This window comes from Geotrypetes seraphini, chromosome 10, assembly GCF_902459505.1.
Source record: "Geotrypetes seraphini chromosome 10, aGeoSer1.1, whole genome shotgun sequence".
Lineage (NCBI taxonomy): Eukaryota > Metazoa > Chordata > Amphibia > Gymnophiona > Dermophiidae > Geotrypetes > Geotrypetes seraphini.
Genome location: NC_047093.1, coordinates 3,749,984 through 3,768,823, shown reverse-complemented (window position 1 = coordinate 3,768,823; position 18,840 = coordinate 3,749,984). Strand labels below are relative to the sequence as shown.

The 18,840-nt window shown below is 45.5% G+C and overlaps 1 protein-coding gene across 2 annotated transcripts in view; it reads left to right on the top strand.

Annotated features, from left to right (window-relative positions):
• Positions 1 to 18,840, top strand: part of DNAH17 (dynein axonemal heavy chain 17) — a 954,442-nt gene that overhangs the window by 870,837 nt on the left and 64,765 nt on the right. Inside the window, exons 72-73 of one of the 2 annotated variants that reach the window (XM_033960179.1) lie at positions 274 to 467; positions 988 to 1,136. In XM_033960179.1, coding sequence (XP_033816070.1) covers positions 274 to 467; positions 988 to 1,136 — 343 coding nt within the window. Of the gene's footprint in view, positions 1 to 222; positions 468 to 987; positions 1,137 to 18,840 lie in introns of both variants that reach the window. The other variant, XM_033960181.1, reaches the window with a different exon arrangement.

Below are 18,840 nucleotides of genomic sequence, written 5' to 3'. Positions count from 1 at the left end.
ACATGTCCCCTCTGAAAATACTAAACAAACTGTATATTGTATTTCACTGTATTTCAAGATTCTATATACTGTAATGTCACTGACTATCTGCATATTGTAACTCGCTGATTGTCCAGCTCTCTTCAAATGTAAACCGCCTAGAAGTTGCACGATTATTGGCGGTATAGAAGAATAAAGTTATTATTATTATTACATAAGCACATATTTTCTCAATACATTCAGAGATGGGTACAGACAAGAGGTTTATTGGACCACCTTTTGCCATGCTTCCAGGTGCTCTCTGAAACGGACGAGTTTAAGAACCTAGATAATGATATGGAAGGTTCAGCTAAACGATGGAAAAAATTTGTTGAATCAGAAGCTCCAGAGAAAGAAAAATTTCCTAAGGAGTGGAAGAATAAAAGTACTCTGCAGAAACTGTGTATGATGAGATGTATGAGACCAGACAGAATGACATATGCAGTCAGGTACAACTGTTTAGCACTCTTCTAGAATCCTCCTCTGCTCTGTAGTTCTATAACAGGCTTCTCTGCTCTGGGGAACTTTGTCAAAGCACACAGACAAGGTAAGAATTACATCTACACAAAATGTCATGAAAGGTGAAGGTTTAGTGGGGAGCTTTCTATTTTCCAAAAGCAAGGAAGGGGCTGCTTTATCCAGATGAGTAAGAACATGAGAAAAACACAGTGGAATAGCTGGATGAGGGATATGATGCAGATTGAACTTTGCTTCACACATAGAAAGAGGTCTTGGGTTTCATGGGTTTTGAATGCTGAAGTACATGAAATCTTTTGCAGCCCTTTCTTGCTGTACAAGGTTCCCTTTTTGACATGTGCATGGAAATTGATTTTGTACCACCTAGAAATCCCTTCATCATATTTACGCTAAACCACACTTCATTTTTAAGTGTGTCAGCGTTAGGACCTGATTCACTAACGTAAAGCCTTTTTACAAATCATTTGTTCTCTCTCACTCTCTCTCTTTAAGCCTTTTTGTGGAAGAAAAGCTCGGGACCAAGTACATAGAAGGTCGCAGTATTGAATTTGCTAAATCCTATGAAGAGAGTAGTCTTTCTACGCCAATATTCTTTATCCTTTCTCCAGGAGTTGACCCCTTGAAGGATGTAGAAGCATTGGGTAAGCTTGATTACATTATCAGATGGTTCATTCTACTAAATACATGGCTCTGGGATCTGCTACGTATTAGATCACTGTTCTTCAACCGCCAGTCCGCAGACCAGTGCCGGTCTGCAGGAAATTTCTGCTGGTCTGCGCAGGGCTGGCGAGATCAAGTCGGCAGTTAAATTTCCTACCGACTGCGGTTCTTTCCGACTGCTGTTCCTCCCAGCCTCAGGCGATCAAGACAGGCTGCCGACGTCGGGGCCTTCCCTCTGTGAGTGTCGCCTGTTAGGAAACAGGAAGTTGAAACAAAATAGGCGGGACTCAAAGTGAAGGTCCCGACTTCGGCAGCCTGTATTGAACGCCGTCCCTGCCGAGTTGCTGAAGAGGGCCGCGGGGAAATTGCAAGTAGAACGGAGAGAGCTGCAGATAAAGGTGCAGGTGGAGGGAGATGGTCAGCGTGTGCGAGCAAGATCCTGGGGAGCCTTCACAGTGGCTGTCTCCCCTCCCACCAGCTCTCCTACTTGCCAGGGCAGTGATTTACTGGCAACTTCCTGCAGGCAAGTACTGAGAGCTGCTGGAAGGGGAGGAAGCCACTGTAGGAGGCTGGGAAGCTGCTGGATAAAGGGAGAGCTGTTACTGGACGGAGGAAGTTAGAAGGAGAGATGCTGCTGGGAGGGGAGGAGGGAAAGGGATGGGAAGAGAGTTAATGTTGGATAGAGGGAGGAGGGAAGGGAGAAGAAGGAGAGATGCTGCTGGGAGGGGAGGAGGGAAAGGGATGGGAAGAGTTAATGTTGGATAGAGGGAGGAGGAAAGGGAGAAAGAAAAAAGGAAGGAAACAGCTGGCAGGGAGATTACAGGAAGGGAAGGGGGTCAGGGTGGAATGGAGAGATCAGATGAGGGAAAGGGGAGAGAGAGGAATGAGAAAGTAGAGAGACATTGATGCTGGAAAGGGGGTCAGCAGAGAAATGAGAGAGGGATAAAGATGCTAGATCTGGTGTAGGAGAGATAAAAATGAAGAAGGCAGTGAAGCTGGAATGAATGATGTAAAAAGGAGAGAGGAGGCACAGGCTGGATGGACAGGGGAGAGGGGCATAGAAAGAAGTCAGATACATATGGAAGGGGGAGAGGGTAGACATTGGATGGAACGCGCAGATGCTGAATTGAAGAGACAGGGCAGACGCTGGAAGGAAAAGAGTGAAAAGAAGATGAAAGCAGAAACCAGAGATAACAAAAGGTAGAAAAAAATAATTTTATTTCTATTTTGTCATTAGAATATATCAGATCCTGCTAGAGACATAACTGGGGACTGCAGTATTCTGTTAGCATGATATTTCTATGTAGCATTCTATAATAACTTGGCTTGTTCCATTTTCTTGATAGTAGAGGGGATATAGGTGAAGGGGAGGGGAGACAGGGGTTTTGTTGGTCCTTGCTCTGTATATTTGTATTTATAAAATCACAATTGTTCAGAATATTGTTTCTTTTTATACTTTAATAAAATACGTTCAATATAAAATCATAACTGCGGCTTGTGCAGATGGGATCAGATGGTTTGCAGGGACCGAGCTCATGGAGATGGGGCGTAAAGGGGTTTTTAAATTTTAGTCCTAGTAGTTTGCCGGTCCACAAAATAATTATTTTATTTCTGCCAGTCCACGGGTGTAGAAAGGTTGAAAAACACTGTATTAGATGACTCCTAGCAGAATACTGTGGCCCCTGAAAATTCAGTAAAACATACCCTAGAGTATTTTCAAGCATTTGTACCTTGCTGAGATGCACTTTACACAGGCCCCACCTGCTTCTCCATTAACAGCACAAAATGCATTCACATGTAAAAGTGAAGTCACCTGATGACAGCTCTTGCCAGCTTAATATATTATTTAAAATCTTCCCCGTTGCCTTAGTCATTAGCATCCACTTGGCAGGGCCAGACATGTTAGCCACTCACAGAAAAAGCAAAATTAAGCTGAACAATGTTGGAAGTGGCACAGATGGCAGCCAGCCCCCAAACCCCAATGGAACCATGACCCGCAGGATATATGAACATGAGCAGAACTGTGCCTGAAGATTTTGCACAGAGAATGGAGAACAGTGTTTAGCATCTCCTTTTCTGTGGTTATGATTAAAAATTCCAATAAAGAAATTTAAAAGAAAATCAAAGATTCTTTTAGCCTGCCCTCTATTTCTACTTCTTTAACTGTAACAGTTGAACCTCTAATGTGCAATTTTTGTTTAAATATGTTTATTGAGATTTTCCAAGAAAAACAAATAGCGTAAATACAACCACAGTATACAAATAAGTACAAATAACCCCCTCCCACCCTCCCCATCCAAATATCCCACAGTAACAAACAATCCATCTTCCAGAGTACAAACAGAATCATGGGTTCAACAAATTACTACGAGCTTTATGAGTCAATGTGAGCCAAAAAGGCTCCCAAATAGAACAATACAAACGTCCCTTAGGTGTGTCCAATGATGTCAAAGAGAGACGCTCCATAGAAGCTTGATGAAGCATGAGAGTATGCCAATGAGACAAAGTCGGTGAGTCCGGTACAATCCAGCAGTGTAATATAGTTTTCTTCCCCAGCAAGATGGCACGGTCCAGAAAACCCCGGAATCCCTTCAGGGACACCCAAGGAATATGTTCCAAGGTAAATAGCATCTCAGGGCGAATAGTGTCACCATGGTGCCACATAGAAGTAATATGCTGTTGCAACTGGGTCCAGAAGCCCTGAACTAAAGGACAGGCCCAAAATTGATGACCTAAAGTTGTCCTGGATTGATTACATTTGAGACAGGTATCCGTGAGACTAAGTTTAGCTCGATAAAGATAAGCTGGGAACCTATGGAGGCGAAGAAAAAATTTGTAGTTCAGTTCAAGCAAGGTCACATGAGATGTAATAGCAAAAATTTTCTTTAATCCAGTCTGAATATGCAAGCCAGTTATCACACAAGACAAGTCCCCAGACCATTTGGCTGCATAAGAGTCATAAGAAATGGTCCCCAGACTCTCACGGAGAAAGCGGATATGAAATTTCAAGGGAATCTGGGTCTGAGCAGATAAACAGAGCGCCTCCAAGAGGGCCTCCTGACTTTGATTAGTAAGGCCTGCTCGGGGAAGAGACCAAACATAAGAGGCCATCTGGGAGTACGCCAACCAGTCAGCAGGAGTCCATTTATAATCAGTCTGCATCACTGCAAAGGAAGGCAGATCGCCCAGTGCGGTAACCACCTGAAAAATATATTGCAGATTGGAAGTTCTCCACACTGAGAGAGCAAACTGAGAGGTCCCAGGCGGAAAGTCCTTATTGTCCAGAAAGGGCAAATAGGCCGTTGCGGTGTGCTGTAAATGCAGAGACTTACATAGGCGCCTCCACACCTGACGGAGAGGCTTAAAAAACAGATCACCAACTGGTGGGGGTCCACGAGGAAGACGCTGTGCATGTAGCAAATAACTAAAATGGTAAGGGGTACAGAGAAAAAGTTCTGAGGCAGTCGCCGAAAAATGACAAGTGCCCCGAAACCAATCGTTCAGATGTCACATTTGACATGCTTGGGAAAACAGCTGAAGACTATGTAGTCCCAATCCCCCCTGGGTTCTAGGAAGCATCAAAACGGACAAAGCTATTCTAGCCCCTTTTCCATTCCACAGGTAGGAAGTCAAGTATTTCCCCACCTCTTTATCATGTTTAGTAGACAACAAGATTGGGAGCATTTGAACAACATAAAGCCATTGGGGCATTAACACCATGTTATACAATGCAATTTTACCCATCAGTGATAAAGGAAAGTCCCTCCAGGTTTGCAGTTTTTGTTGAGTAAGAGTCAAGAGTGGCAGGACATTCAATGAATACAAGCTATTAAGGTCCATGGTTATCTTAATTCCCAAATATGTCAAGTAATCAGAAGCCCAACGTAACGGGAAATCCCCCCTCCAACAACGAGGGACGTCCCGGGACAGGGGTAGTATCATCGATTTTTGGAAATTGAGGACTAAGCCAGAATACAAACTACACTCATCTAAAATAGCCAGTGCCCTAGTCAGGGAGGGCTGTGGGTCAGACAAAGTAAACAACATATCATCTGTGAACGCCAAAACACACAAGTGGGAATCCCCCTCCGGAAGGCCTCTCAAATCGTCATCCCTTGCAGTGTACGCAAAAAGGGATCCAGATAAAGCAAAAATAACAAAGGGGAAAGGGGACTACCCTGTCTCGTTCCCCTCGTTATCAGGAAGGACTGAGTTCTCGTGCCGTTAACTAAGACACTGGCCATGGGAGCTGCATACAATAATCGAATCATGTCGTGAAACCAACCCATGTAATACCCATGTAAGAGAGAACAGTAAAAAGATTGAAGACCTTAGCCGCGTCAAGACTGACCAGAATGCCAGCAGTGTGTGTAACTTGAGCTCTATGAATAGCTGTCAGCAACCTGCGAACATTTAAAACCGAATGTCGCTGTTTCACAAATCCCACCTGTTCAGGTACTATTAATTGCGGGAGTAAGGCAGCCAACCTATTGGCTAACACCTTATCCAAGATTTTTATATCGACATTTATAAGGGATATTGGGCGGTAAGATTCAACGTTAGTATCCCATTTCCCGGGTTTAGGAATTAACGTTATATAGGCATGATTAGAACCCTCTGGAAAAGTGCCCCCCAACTGCGCCGCGTTATAGTAAGCCTCCAGAGGTCCGCAAAGCTGGGAAAACAATAATTTGTAAAACTCCGGGGAAAACCCGTCGGGACCCGGTGCTGTGCGGTTCTTTAGCTGTTTAACCGCCAATTGTAATTCCTTCCCCTGTATCGGCCTATTCAGAGAAGAACGCATTGGAGAAGATAGTCTGGGTATCCTTGTGTCCTCTAAATAGTCACCAGCCTCAGGACCCCTATCCCTTTCTACAGAAGAATAAAATTGTTTATAGTGGCAGAAGAAACAATCAGCTATATTCCCAGTACTAGTCACCTTCGTGCCATCAGGCAAAATCAAACAAGGGATATAGCGATTGGGCCGCCGAGGCTTTGTGAGGGTAGCTAATAACCTACCCGGTTTGTTCCCATGTTTATAATAATGATATTTAGTATAAGAACATAAGAACATAAGAAGTTGCCCCCGCTGAGTCAGACCAGAGGTCCATCTTGCTCAGCAGTCCGCTCCCGCGGCGGCCCATCAGGCCTAGTGCCTGAACAGTGGTCCCTGATTAATTTTGTAACTTACCTCTAATCCCATTCCTATAATCTACCTTTACTCTTATCTGTACCCCTCAATCCCTTTGTCTTCCAAGTACCTATCCAAAGCTTCTTTGAACCCCTGTAGCGTGCTCCTGTTTATCACATCCTCCGGTAGCGCGTTCCATGTATCCACCACCCTCTGTGTGAAAAAGAACTTCCTGGCGTTTGTTCTAAACCTCTCCCCTTTCAATTTCTCTGAGTGCCCCCTTGTACTTATTGATCCCCTTAATTTGAAAAATCTGTCCCTGTCTATTTTTTCTATGCCCTTCATGATCTTGAAGGTTTCTATCATGTCTCCTCTAAATCTCCGCTTTTCCAGGGAGAAAAGCCCTAGTTTTTTCAGTCTGTCAGTATATGAGAGGTCCTCCATGCCTTTTATTAGCTTAGTTGCTCTTCTCTGGACCCTCTCAAGTACCTCCATGTCCTTCTTGAGGTACGGCGACCAGAACTGAATACAGTATTCCAGGTGCGGGCGCACCATAGCACGATACAGTGGCAGGATGACTTCCTTTGTCCTGGTCGTGATACCCTTCTTAATGATACCCAACATTCTGTTTGCTTTCCTTGAGGCCGTGGCACACTTAGAAACATAGAAACATAGAAAGATGACGGCAGAAAAGGGCCATAGCCCATCAAGTCTGCCCACTCTATTGACCCACCCCGTTAAGTCTGAATGCTAATGACCTAGTTCCTTAACTCGACCCTCGTAGGGATCCCACGTGGATGTCCCATTTATTCTTAAAGTCGAGCACGCTGAGGGCCACCGAAAGCCTCCCCCACCCAGCGACTTCCTAGGCAGAGGAAGGAGGAAGTTTCTGCCATCTTGTCCCTCCTTCCTCCGCCCGACAACGTGCAAGCAGGAGGACTCTGCTCTCTATTAGAGCCCCTGCCTCTCCAGCAACTGCGGATCGCCGACGCAGACCGACTTTTGAGTCGGACTTTTTCTTCAGCCCTTGAGGGCCACCGAAAGCCTCCCCCACCCAGCGACTTCCTAGGCAGAGGAAGGAGGAAGTTTCTGCCATCTTGTCCCTCCTTCCTCCGCCCGACGCCGTGCAAGCAGGAGGACTCTGCTCTCTATTAGAGCCCCTGCCTCTCCAGCAACCGCGGATCGCCGACGCAGACCGACTTTTGAGTCGGACTTTTTCTTCAGCCCTTGAGGGCCACCGAAAGCCTCCCCCACCCAGCGACTTCCTAGGCAGAGGAAGGAGGAAGTTTCTGCCATCTTGTCCCTCCTTCCTCCGCCCGACGCCGTGCAAGCAGGAGGACTCTGCTCTCTATTAGAGCCCCTGCCTCTCCAGCAACCGCGGATCGCCGACGCAGACCGACTTTTGAGTCGGACTTTTTCTTCAGCCCTTGAGGGCCACCGAAAGCCTCCCCCACCCAGCGACTTCCTAGGCAGAGGAAGGAGGAAGTTTCTGCCATCTTGTCCCTCCTTCCTCCGCCCGACGCCGTGCAAGCAGGAGGACTCTGCTCTCTATTAGAGCCCCTGCCTCTCCAGCAACCGCGGATCGCCGACGCAGACCGACTTTTGAGTCGGACTTTTTCTTCAGCCCTTGAGGGCCACCGAAAGCCTCCCCCACCCAGCGACTTCCTAGGCAGAGGAAGGAGGAAGTTTCTGCCATCTTGTCCCTCCTTCCTCCGCCCGACGCCGTGCAAGCAGGAGGACTCTGCTCTCTATTAGAGCCCCTGCCTCTCCAGCAACCGCGGATCGCCGACGCAGACCGACTTTTGAGTCGGACTTTTTCTTCAGCCCTTGAGGGCCACCGAAAGCCTCCCCCACCCAGCGACTTCCTAGGCAGAGGAAGGAGGAAGTTTCTGCCATCTTGTCCCTCCTTCCTCCGCCCGACGCCGTGCAAGCAGGAGGACTCTGCTCTCTATTAGAGCCCCTGCCTCTCCAGCAACCGCGGATCGCCGACGCAGACCGACTTTTGAGTCGGACTTTTTCTTCAGCCCTTGAGGGCCACCGAAAGCCTCCCCCACCCAACGACTTCCTAGGCAGAGGAAGGAGGAAGTTTCTGCCATCTTGTCCCTCCTTCCTCCGCCCGACGCCGTGCAAGCAGGAGGACTCTGCTCTCTATTAGAGCCCCTGCCTCTCCAGCCACCTCTCCAGCGAACTCTGAACACAACCCATACATCCACTCTTACAATCAACTCAAATAACTACTAAACCGCAATCTTCACAAATATAAAAAAATAAAAATTAAAAAAAATTAAAAAAAAAATGGCACTGCGTACACCCAACCTCATTCTTGCCCTCATACTAATTGCCACATTTATAGCAAAATGGAAAACCACAGGCTACCAAATACAAACCATCCCTATCCTAACAACAACACACAGACCTGTTCAACATACCAGAAAACTGCATACCACAAGAACGCTAACTCCATGCCCACTATCCAGCCAAGCCAGCATCCCCACCATCTGGGGAAAAAGACCCCCACCAAAACCTAACTCAAACACACAAAAATACCAAACCTCACCAAGAACTATCATCAATACAACCACTACACCCACCACAAAATACATTACAATTGCTTGCGCTTATATGAACATCAGATCCGTCAGCCCAAAGGCAGAATTAATCAAAGATTGGCTGACCAAAGACAATCTAGGCTGTCTCTTCCTAACCGAAACATGGCTCACCTCTGAATCAGATCCAAGCATCACAGAATTCTGCCCCAAAGGATATAAACTTGAATTAGTATGTCGAGAAAACAGAAGAGGAGGAGGTCTAGCAATCATAACAAAAAACAATCTCAACATCGACGTACTAACCAAGCACTCCACCCCTTATCTAGATCTGCTAGCCTGCCAAATATCTGACAAATCACTCAATGGAAACCTGAACTGTCTTATTTGCTACATTACACCAGGTAAATGGAACACTTCAAAACAAGAACTTGAAGAATTCATCTTCCAGAACTCACTCTCCTCCACACATAACTTGATCCTCGGAGACTTAAATCTCCACTTAGAAGATCAATCATCCAAACAAACAACAGATATACTCTCATACCTCAACACTTTATCCTATCAAATTCTCAACCCAGAACCCACACACGAAAAAGGTCATCAACTCGATATAGCAGCTTATTCATCTCCAAATCAAAACACACAAAACATCTACATCTCAAACGGGTCCTGGCACCCTACTCTATGGTCAGACCATTTCAAATATTCATTCACCATCAATTGGGCTCAAAATAACAACAAACCCATCCCAAAGAAAACACTCATCAAATTCAGACCGAAAATCGAACCTCACACATTCTGGAACACAGTCGACCCCGAAATCGACCCCAACAACCCCAAAGAATTCATAAACAGTTGGCGGACCCTCAGTGAATCTACACTAAACGAACTAGCTCCAATAAAAAACAAAAACAAAATAGACAGACCATCTAATAAATGGTTTGACGACGAACTTCTACAACTAAAAAGAAAATGCAGACAATTAGAAAGGACATGGAAAAAACAAAAACACAATCACATCAAAGATGAATGGAAAATCCTAATCAAACAATACAATACCAAACTGAAGGAAAAACGAAAAAAACTACTACTCCAAACTCATCAGCACCGAAAAACCAGACACAAGAATACTTTTTGACATCGTAAGAAATCTCACTGATACCAAACCATTTCTCGCCACCCAAGGAAACCAAACTCCCACAGCCACCCAATTAGCGGATCACTTCAAACACAAAATCATCACAACCAGATCCACATTCAACAATTCAAGAATCAACAAAGAAGAAATACGAATCAATCCCAAAACAGATGAAGCAATCCCAGCAGACAGGATATGGACAAACTTCCCAAAGATACAATGGTCAGACTTGAACAGGCTTTACAAAAAATACAGCAAATCCTCATGTGACTTGAACAACTGTCCCTCATACTTACTAGCAACAGCTTCCACCAAATTTAAAGCTAGCCTCACACTATGGCTTCAAACAACACTAAGTGAAGGTCATTTCCCACCGGAATTAGGAGAAATCATAATTACACCTATCCTAAAAGATCCCAAAGGTCCTATAGATAATCCTGCAAACTATAGACCAATCGCTTCAATCCCACTATACATTAAAATAACAGAAGGCCTTGTCGCACAACATCTCTCCAACTACCTTGAAGACCATCACATACTACATCCATCACAATCTGGATTCAGATCCAACCATAGCACAGAAACTCTACTGGTATCACTATTAGACATTGCCCGACAACACCTCAGCAAAGGAAACAAGCTGCTTCTCATTCAACTCGATCTTTCTGCGGCATTCGACCTAGTTGACCATCACACACTACTCCAGATATTAGACGCAATAGGAATCTCAGGTAATGTTCACAAATGGTTCCAAAGCTTCCTCAAAACACGAACATACAAAGTCAAATCAAAAGAGCACATATCCGACCCATGGTCAAACCCATGTGGAGTACCACAAGGATCACCATTATCACCCATATTATTTAACCTCTTCATAGCATCCCTAGGCATAACCCTAGACGCCCTAAACACAGTATCATTCAGCTACGCAGATGATATAACTATCCTCCTCCCCTTTAATATTCAAGACCCCTTATCCACAAACCACCTGAAAATAATAATGGAAACGGTAGAAAAATGGATGTCAAGTCATAAACTAAAACTGAACTCGGAAAAAACTAAATTCCTACTACTAGAAAAGGAAAAAAAAACCATCTCTCACAGAACTAGAAGTAAATACAATCAAGTACCCAATGCAAAGTACACTCAAGATCCTGGGAATACAACTAGACAGAAACTGCACAATGCAGTCTCAAATCCACAAAATCATCCAAAGAGCTTTCTTCACAATACGTAACCTAAGAAAAATAAGAAAATTCTTCAACAAAGATCAATACAAGATATTAGTACAATCCCTAGTACTGAGTATTGTAGATTACTGTAACAGCCTATACCTATCATGCCCAAACTACATGATAAAACAATTACAGACAGTTCAGAACACAGCCCTCAGAATCATCTACTCACTAGGCAAATATGACCACATCACCAAAGCATACCTAGACTCACACTGGCTACCAATAAAAGCAAGATCCCAGTTCAAATTCTACTGTCTACTATACAAAGTAATACATGGAACAGCACCCAGCTACCTAAACAACAGACTACACCGTAACCTCTCACACAGATTAAGGAGAACTCAGAGCCTATTCACTCACCCCCCTCTCAAAGGAACACGACGAAAGAAACTATATGACAGCCTTTTAGCGACACAGGCAGCAAAGATCGATACTACCATCACCAATCTACTGACCAAATCAATAGACACTAAAGTATTCCGAAAAGAAATCAAAACTCATCTCTTCAAAAAACACTTCCCATCATCATAACCTCACAAAAGTATTAGAAAATGCTCTCATGACTACCCTACCACCACCACCAGCAACACCTTGAATCCGGACAGTATTATCTCTATTCGTCTAAACAACAGAATCCGGACAATATTATCTCTATTCGTCTAAACAACCTATCACTATCTACTATCTGCTATCAATTTCTCCTGGAAAAGTCCAGAATAACAATTGTAACTTAACGCATTCTTGATTACATGTACTGCAATGCTACTGGAAATGTCCAGTTTTCTAACTTGTAATCCGCTTAGAACCGCAAGGCACAAGCGGAATAGAAATCACTAATGTAATGTAATGATCTACCACCCTTTCTGTGAAGAAATACTTCCTGGTGTCACCACTAAATTTCCCTCCTCTGAGTTTGAGCGGGTGCCCCCTTGTGACCGAGGGTCCCTTGGGAAAGAATATATCGTTTTCCACCTCGACACGACCCGTGACGTACTTAAATGTCTCAATCATGTCACCCCTTTCCCTGCGCTCCTCTAGGGTATAGAGCTGCAGTTTGCCCAGTCTTTCTTCGTATGAGAGACCCTTGAGCCCCAAGACCATCCTAGTGGCCATCCTCTGGACCGACTCAGCTCGAAGCACATCTTTCCGGTAATGTGGCCTCCAGAATTGCACACAGTATTCCAGATGGGGTCTCACCATGGTTCTATAGAGTGGCATTATGACTTCAGGTTTACGGCTGACGAAGCTTCTATTGATACATCCCATCATTTGCCTTGCCTTTGATGAGGCCTTCTCTACTTGTTTGGCAGCCTTCATGTCTGCACTGATGATTACCCCCAAGTCACGTTCCTCTGAGGTCCTAGCTAGCGTTTCTCCATTCAAGGAGTATGTTCTGCATGGATTTCCTCTGCCGAGATGCATGACCTTACATTTTTTAGCGTTGAAGCCTAGCTGCCATGTCGAGGACCAGTTTTCTAATGTGATCAGATCTTGTGTCATACTATCCTGTAGGTTGCTTTCACTTACTATGTTACACAGTTTGGCATCATCGGCGAACAGTGCTACTTTACCCTGAAGCCCCCGGGTCAAGTCCCCTATGAATATGTTGAAAAGGGATGGTCCCAGGACTGAGCCCTGCGGCACTCCACTAGTCACCTCCGATGTCTCAGAGAGGGTGCCGTTGACCACCACCCTCTGAAGTCTTCCACTCAGCCAATCACTGACCCATGCAGTTAGTTTCTCACCCAAACCCATTGATTTCATCTTGTTTAGTAGTCTACGGTGTGGGACACTGTCGAAAGCTTTACTGAAATCCAAGTACACTATGTCCAGAGACTCTCCCAAGTCTAGCTTTCCTGTCACCCAATCGAAGAAGCTTATAAGATTGGATTGGCATGACCTGCCTCTGGTGAATCCATGTTGACAGGGATCCCTTAGATTCCCTTCATCCATTATCGTGTCTAATTTACCTTTAAGTAGAGTTTCCATGAGTTTGCACACTATTGATGTGAGACTCACCGGTCTGTAATTCGCAGCCTCTGCTCTGCAACCCTTTTTGTGCAGAGGAACGACGTTAGCTGTTTTCCAGTCCAGGGGGACTCTCCCCGTATTTAGGGAGAGATTGAAGAGCATGGCTAACGGTTCCGCCAGAACATCGCACAGCTCTCTGAGCACTCTTGGGTGCAAATTGTCCGGTCCCATGGCTTTGTTCACCTTGAGTCTTGAAAGTTCTCTGTAAACATCAGCTGGTGTGAACTCAAAATTCAGAAATGGGTCTTCCTTGCTTTCCTTTGCTTCCAGCCGTGGCCCGTGCCCTGGCGCCTTGCAGGTAAAGACTGAACAGAAGTAATCGTTCAGTAGTTTGGCTTTTTCAGAATCTGTTTCCACATAATTCCCGTCTGGCGTTCTAAGGCGTACTATCCCGTCTGCGTTCTTTTTCCTGTCGCTAATGTACCTGAAGAAGGATTTGTCCCCTTTTTTAATGTTCTTCGCTAGAGTTTCTTCCATTCGAAGTTTGGCCTCCCTGACTGCTGTTTTGACCGCTGCAGACTTTGTCCTGTATTCAATGTTTGCTTCTTTTTCCCCCGTGCGTTTGTACAAGAGAAACGCTCTTTTCTTATCCTTGACGAGGTACGAGACCTCATCAGTGAACCATTGGGGTTTCTTTTTTCTTTGTTGTTTAGTTACTGATTTTATGTAGCGGATAGTTGCCTCATGAAGGGTCGATTTCAAGGTTGACCACATAACCTCTACATTCTCCGTTACTTCTTGAACCTGAAGCGTCTGATGGACGAAGTCTCCCAATCGTGTGAAGTCAGTGCCCCGGAAATTGAGTACCCTTGTTTTTGTTTGTGATCTAGGGAAGCCTTTCCTAAGGTTGAACCATACCATGTTATGGTCACTGGTGGCTAGCGGTTCTCCCACCGAGATCTCTGAGACGCTTTCCCCGTTCGTAAGTACCAGGTCCAGGATGGCCTGGGACCTAGTGGGCTCTAATACCAATTGTTTGAGTCGTACTCCCTTCATGGACGTTAATATCCTCCTGCTATCATAAGTAGTCGCTGAGAGTGTGTTCCAATCTACATCAGGCATGTTAAAGTCTCCCAATAGAACAACGTCTCCCCGTAAGGTGATATTCTCAATGTCTTCAATTAATTCAATGTCCTTGTGCTCCGATTGTCTTGGAGGTCTGTACACCACACCAAGATACAGGCATTTTTCTCCGCCTCTGGCCAGGTTTACCCAGATGGATTCCCCAGTATACTTGATATCTGTGATTCTGGTTGTCTTGATGTTTTCTTTGATATAAAGTGCTACCCCTCCTCCTAACTTACCCTCTCTGTCTTGGCGAAGCAGGTTGTATCCTGGTATAGTTATATCCCACCCATGAGAGTCTGTGAACCATGTTTCTGAAATTGCTACTACGTCTAGGTCTGCATTAACTATTTCTGTTTCCAGTTCTAGAAATTTATTCCCTAGGCTGTGTGCGTTAACATACATAGCTCTCCACTCTTTTTGTTTACTAAGCTCATGCAGAGAACCACCCATTTGAGTTAAAGTGTCTCCTAGCAATTCTTTTGCAGTAAGGGTACTTACCTTAGACTTAGAAGCGGAGTTTTGGTTCGCCACATCAGGATTGTTACTTACTGCTCTGGTGTAAAAGTGGGTACCCACCCCCGACTTACCTAGTTTAAAGCCTTTCGAAGTAGGTGGGCTAATCGGTGTCCGAAGACGTTCTTACCTCTGTTGGTCAAGTGGAGTCCGTCTGGTTCCTGTAGTCCCTGTAGTGTCTCTCCGTGATTCAGGAATCCGAAGTTCATCTCCCGGCACCATCGTTGTAGCCACTCATTCGTCTTCAGGATACGTTCGTCCCTGTCCCTTCCTCTGCCCCTAACAGGAAGAATTGAAGAGAATACTACCTGTGCTCCTGTCTGCTTCAGCCTCTTTCCCAGAGCTCCGAAGTCTCTGGCTATGTCCTCCAGGGTGTTCTTGGCAGTGTCATTCGTTCCGACGTGGATGAGCAGCATGGGGAAGTAGTCCTGGGGCTTGAGAAGTCTATCAAGACAGGTGGTCACATCTCGTATTCTGGCTCCAGGAAGACAGCAGACTTCCCTCGACTGCATATCTGGTCTGCATATTGGTCCCTCGGTGCCCCTCAACATGGAGTCTCCAATGGCTATGACTCTACGCTTCTTTTGGGTGTGTCGATCCATTGTCCCCGGAGAAGGAGCTATGTGTTGATCCTGGTCTTGCTCCACGTCGGTAGTCTCCTCCTGCAAGACCTGGAATCTGTTCTTCAGGTTCAGATATGGAGTCGATGTGAAGCTGTCCTGGTGAGAGAAAGAGTAAGAAGGTGAAGAGTTTGTAAATGGGGGGAGGGGTCTCCTACATTTACCTGTGGATGAGGTCACCAACTGCCAGGAGTCAGTGTCTCCATCCATCTCCTGAACTCCAACAGTTGGTTTCTGTGGTGACGGCCCTGGCGTCACCATGGGAGATCCGTCACGGGCCTGTTCTGTGATTTGGGACAGTTCCTGCACTATCCCATCAATATAGGCCTCATCCTCTCTAATGCCTCTCAGACGTTTCACCTCCTCCCTGAGGCTCCTGAGTTCCTGCATGATGTCGTCATCCTGCTGGCTGACCTCCTCTGTCTGTGTGGAGGCCGTAATGTACTGCTGTGGGATGGTCTTGGTGCGCCGACGCCTTCAATGTTGTGTCTACCATCACTCCCAGGTCTCTTTCAAGGTCGCTCACCCCTAGCGCTGATCCCCCCATTTTGTAAGTGAACATCGGGGGTTTTTTTCCTATATGCGTGACTTTGCATTTCCCTATGTTGAAACTCATTTGCCACTTTTTGGCCCATTTTTCCAGTGTTGTCAGATCTTTTTGGAGATCTTCGCAGTCCTCCATGCTATTGACCTTGCGATATAGTTTGGTGTCATCCGCAAATTTAATAACCTCACATTTTGTTCCTGCTTCCAGGTCGTTAATGAATATATTGAATAGGAGTGGTCCCAGCACCGACCCCTGTGGAACTCCGCTCATGACCCATTGCCAGTCTGAGTAATGTCCCTTTACTCCAACCCTCTGTTTCCTGTCCGCCAGCCAGTTTTTGATCCATCGGTGGACCTCCCCTTGCACCCCATGGTTCCATAGCTTCCTTAGTAGTCTTTCGTGTGGCACCTTGTCGAAGGCTTTTTGGAAGTCAAGGTAAATGATATCTATGGATTCCCCTTTATCCACCTGGCTGGTTACCCCCTCAAAGAAGCATAATAAGTTTGTGAGGCATGACCTGCCCTTGAAGAAGCCATGCTGGCTCGACTTTAGCTGCCCATAGTTGTCGATGTGTTCCCAGATGCTGTCTTTAATCAGTGCTTCCATCATCTTTCCCGGGACCGAGGTCAAGCTTACCGGCCTGTAGTTTCCTGGGTCTCCCCTTGAGCCTTTCTTGAAGATGGGCGTAACATTTGCTATTTTCCAGTCTTCCGGAATCTCTCCAGTTTTTAGGGATAGGTTGCATATTTGTCGAAGTGGCTCAGCTATTTCGTTCCTTAGTTCCTTGAGTACCCTTGGGTGAATGCCATCCGGACCTGGCGATTTATCGCTCTTTAGCCTGTCTATCTGCCTGAGGACATCCACTCACCTCTAGCTGGACTCACCTCTAGCTGGACCAGATTTTCATCCTGCTCTCCTTTTACGATCTCCTCGGGCTCCGGAATGTTGGTTGTGTCCTCCCTCGTGAAAACTGACGTGAAGAACTTATTTAGCCTGTCAGCTATCTCCTTTTCCTCTTTTACCACTCCCTTTCTGTCCCCATCATCCAAGGGTCCCACTTCCTCCCTTGCTGGTTGCTTCCCCTTAACGTACCTGAAGAATGATTTGAAGTTTGTTGCTTCCCCTGCCAGTCTCTCTTCATATTCTTTTTTTGCTTTCCTAACCACTCGATGACACTCTTTTTGGTGATTTTTGTGTTCCTTTTGGCTCTCCTCTGTTTTGTCCTTTTTCCATTTTTTGAATGATGCTTTCTTGTCAATTATCACCTTTTTCACTGCATTTGTTATCCACACTGGGTTTTTTGTTCTATTTTTTTTGCACCCTTTCCTGTACTTGGGGATGCACAGGTTCTGTGCTTCGTGCACTGTGCCCTTGAGTATGGTCCAGGCATTTTCTACGGACTCCATCTTCCTTGCGCTGTCGTTGAGTTTCTTTCCCACCATTTTCCTCATGGCATCATAATTCCCTTTTTTGAAGTTAAGTGCAGTCGTTGTAGTTCTTTTCACCTTTGATGATCCAATTTCTAGCCTGTACTGGATCGTGTTGTGATCGCTGTTTCCTAGTGGGGCTAGTACTGCCACCTCCTTAGCGGGTCCCCCTAGTCCGTTGAGGATTAGGTCAAGAGTGGCATCACCCCGTGTTGGTTCCGTGACCAGCTGTTCCATGAAACAATCCCTCGTGACCTCCAGGAATTTGGTCTCCCTCATGCAGTTTGAGTGCCCAATACTCCAGTTTATTCCCGGGTAGAGATATTTTTTTGCTCTCTCGTGAAGCAGGGTATTGAGGGCAGCCTGGGCGGAAACCAACAGCTCGCCAGAGTGAGTCGTGGGATGTGCCAAATGTTGTTTCTTAAACGCCAAACATTGCCGCTCCAACCATATAATGCCCTGCGCTACGCGCTTCCTATAGGCCACCACGTAGGAGATGATGTTCCCCCGGAGGACAGATTTAGCTGCCTTCCAAAATAATAGTGGCATCTCCTGATGTTGAGCATTAAATCGAAGATAATCCTCCCATTTTTCAGTAATGTATTTTACAAAATCGGATTATCAATTAAGTAGGAAGGGAAATGCCACCCCCCGGGAAAAGGTGAATCCCCCGAGAGGACATCAACCCACATCAGACAATGATCCGATACAGAAAGAGGGCCAATTTCAGATGTTTCAATCAATGAAAAGAAATGGTTGGTAACTAAAATGTAATCTAGTCTAGAGTAATAATAATAATAATAACTTTATTTTTGTATACCGCCATACCCAGGGAGTTCTAGGCGGTTCACATCAATTAAACAAAACTTAATAAGAAATTACAATAAACTATCTTTACAAGTAAAGAAGGTATTGGAACAAAATTAACAAGAAATTACAATTGATCATGGTTACAGTTGATCATAATTACAGGCAATGAGGTGATAAAGATGGGCATGCGAGGGGGGGGAATGAGTAGGTCATTGGAGTTAGTGAAATGGGGGAGATCTAAAAGAGGGGGGAGGGGACCGGGCAAGTTGGGTCGTTTGAGGGAGGGGAGAGAGAAATGGAAGAGATGAGATTAGGGATATTGAGCGTGGAATAAATGCGTTTTGAGTGTTTTTCGGAAATCAAGGTAGGAGTGGCCTTGAGCAGAATTTGGGCTAGCCAAGTGTTCTGTTTGGCTGCCTGGAAGGCGAAGGTTTTGTCGAAGAACCTTTTGAGGTGACAAAGTTTTAGGGAGGGGAAGGCGAAAAGATTGATTCTGCGGGAGTTCTTTTTGTTGCAGTTCAGGATGAAATGAGGGGTGAGGTAGCTCGGAGATAGCCCAAAGACAGTTTTGTAACAGAAGCATGCGAACTTGAATAGGATTCTAGATTCAAGG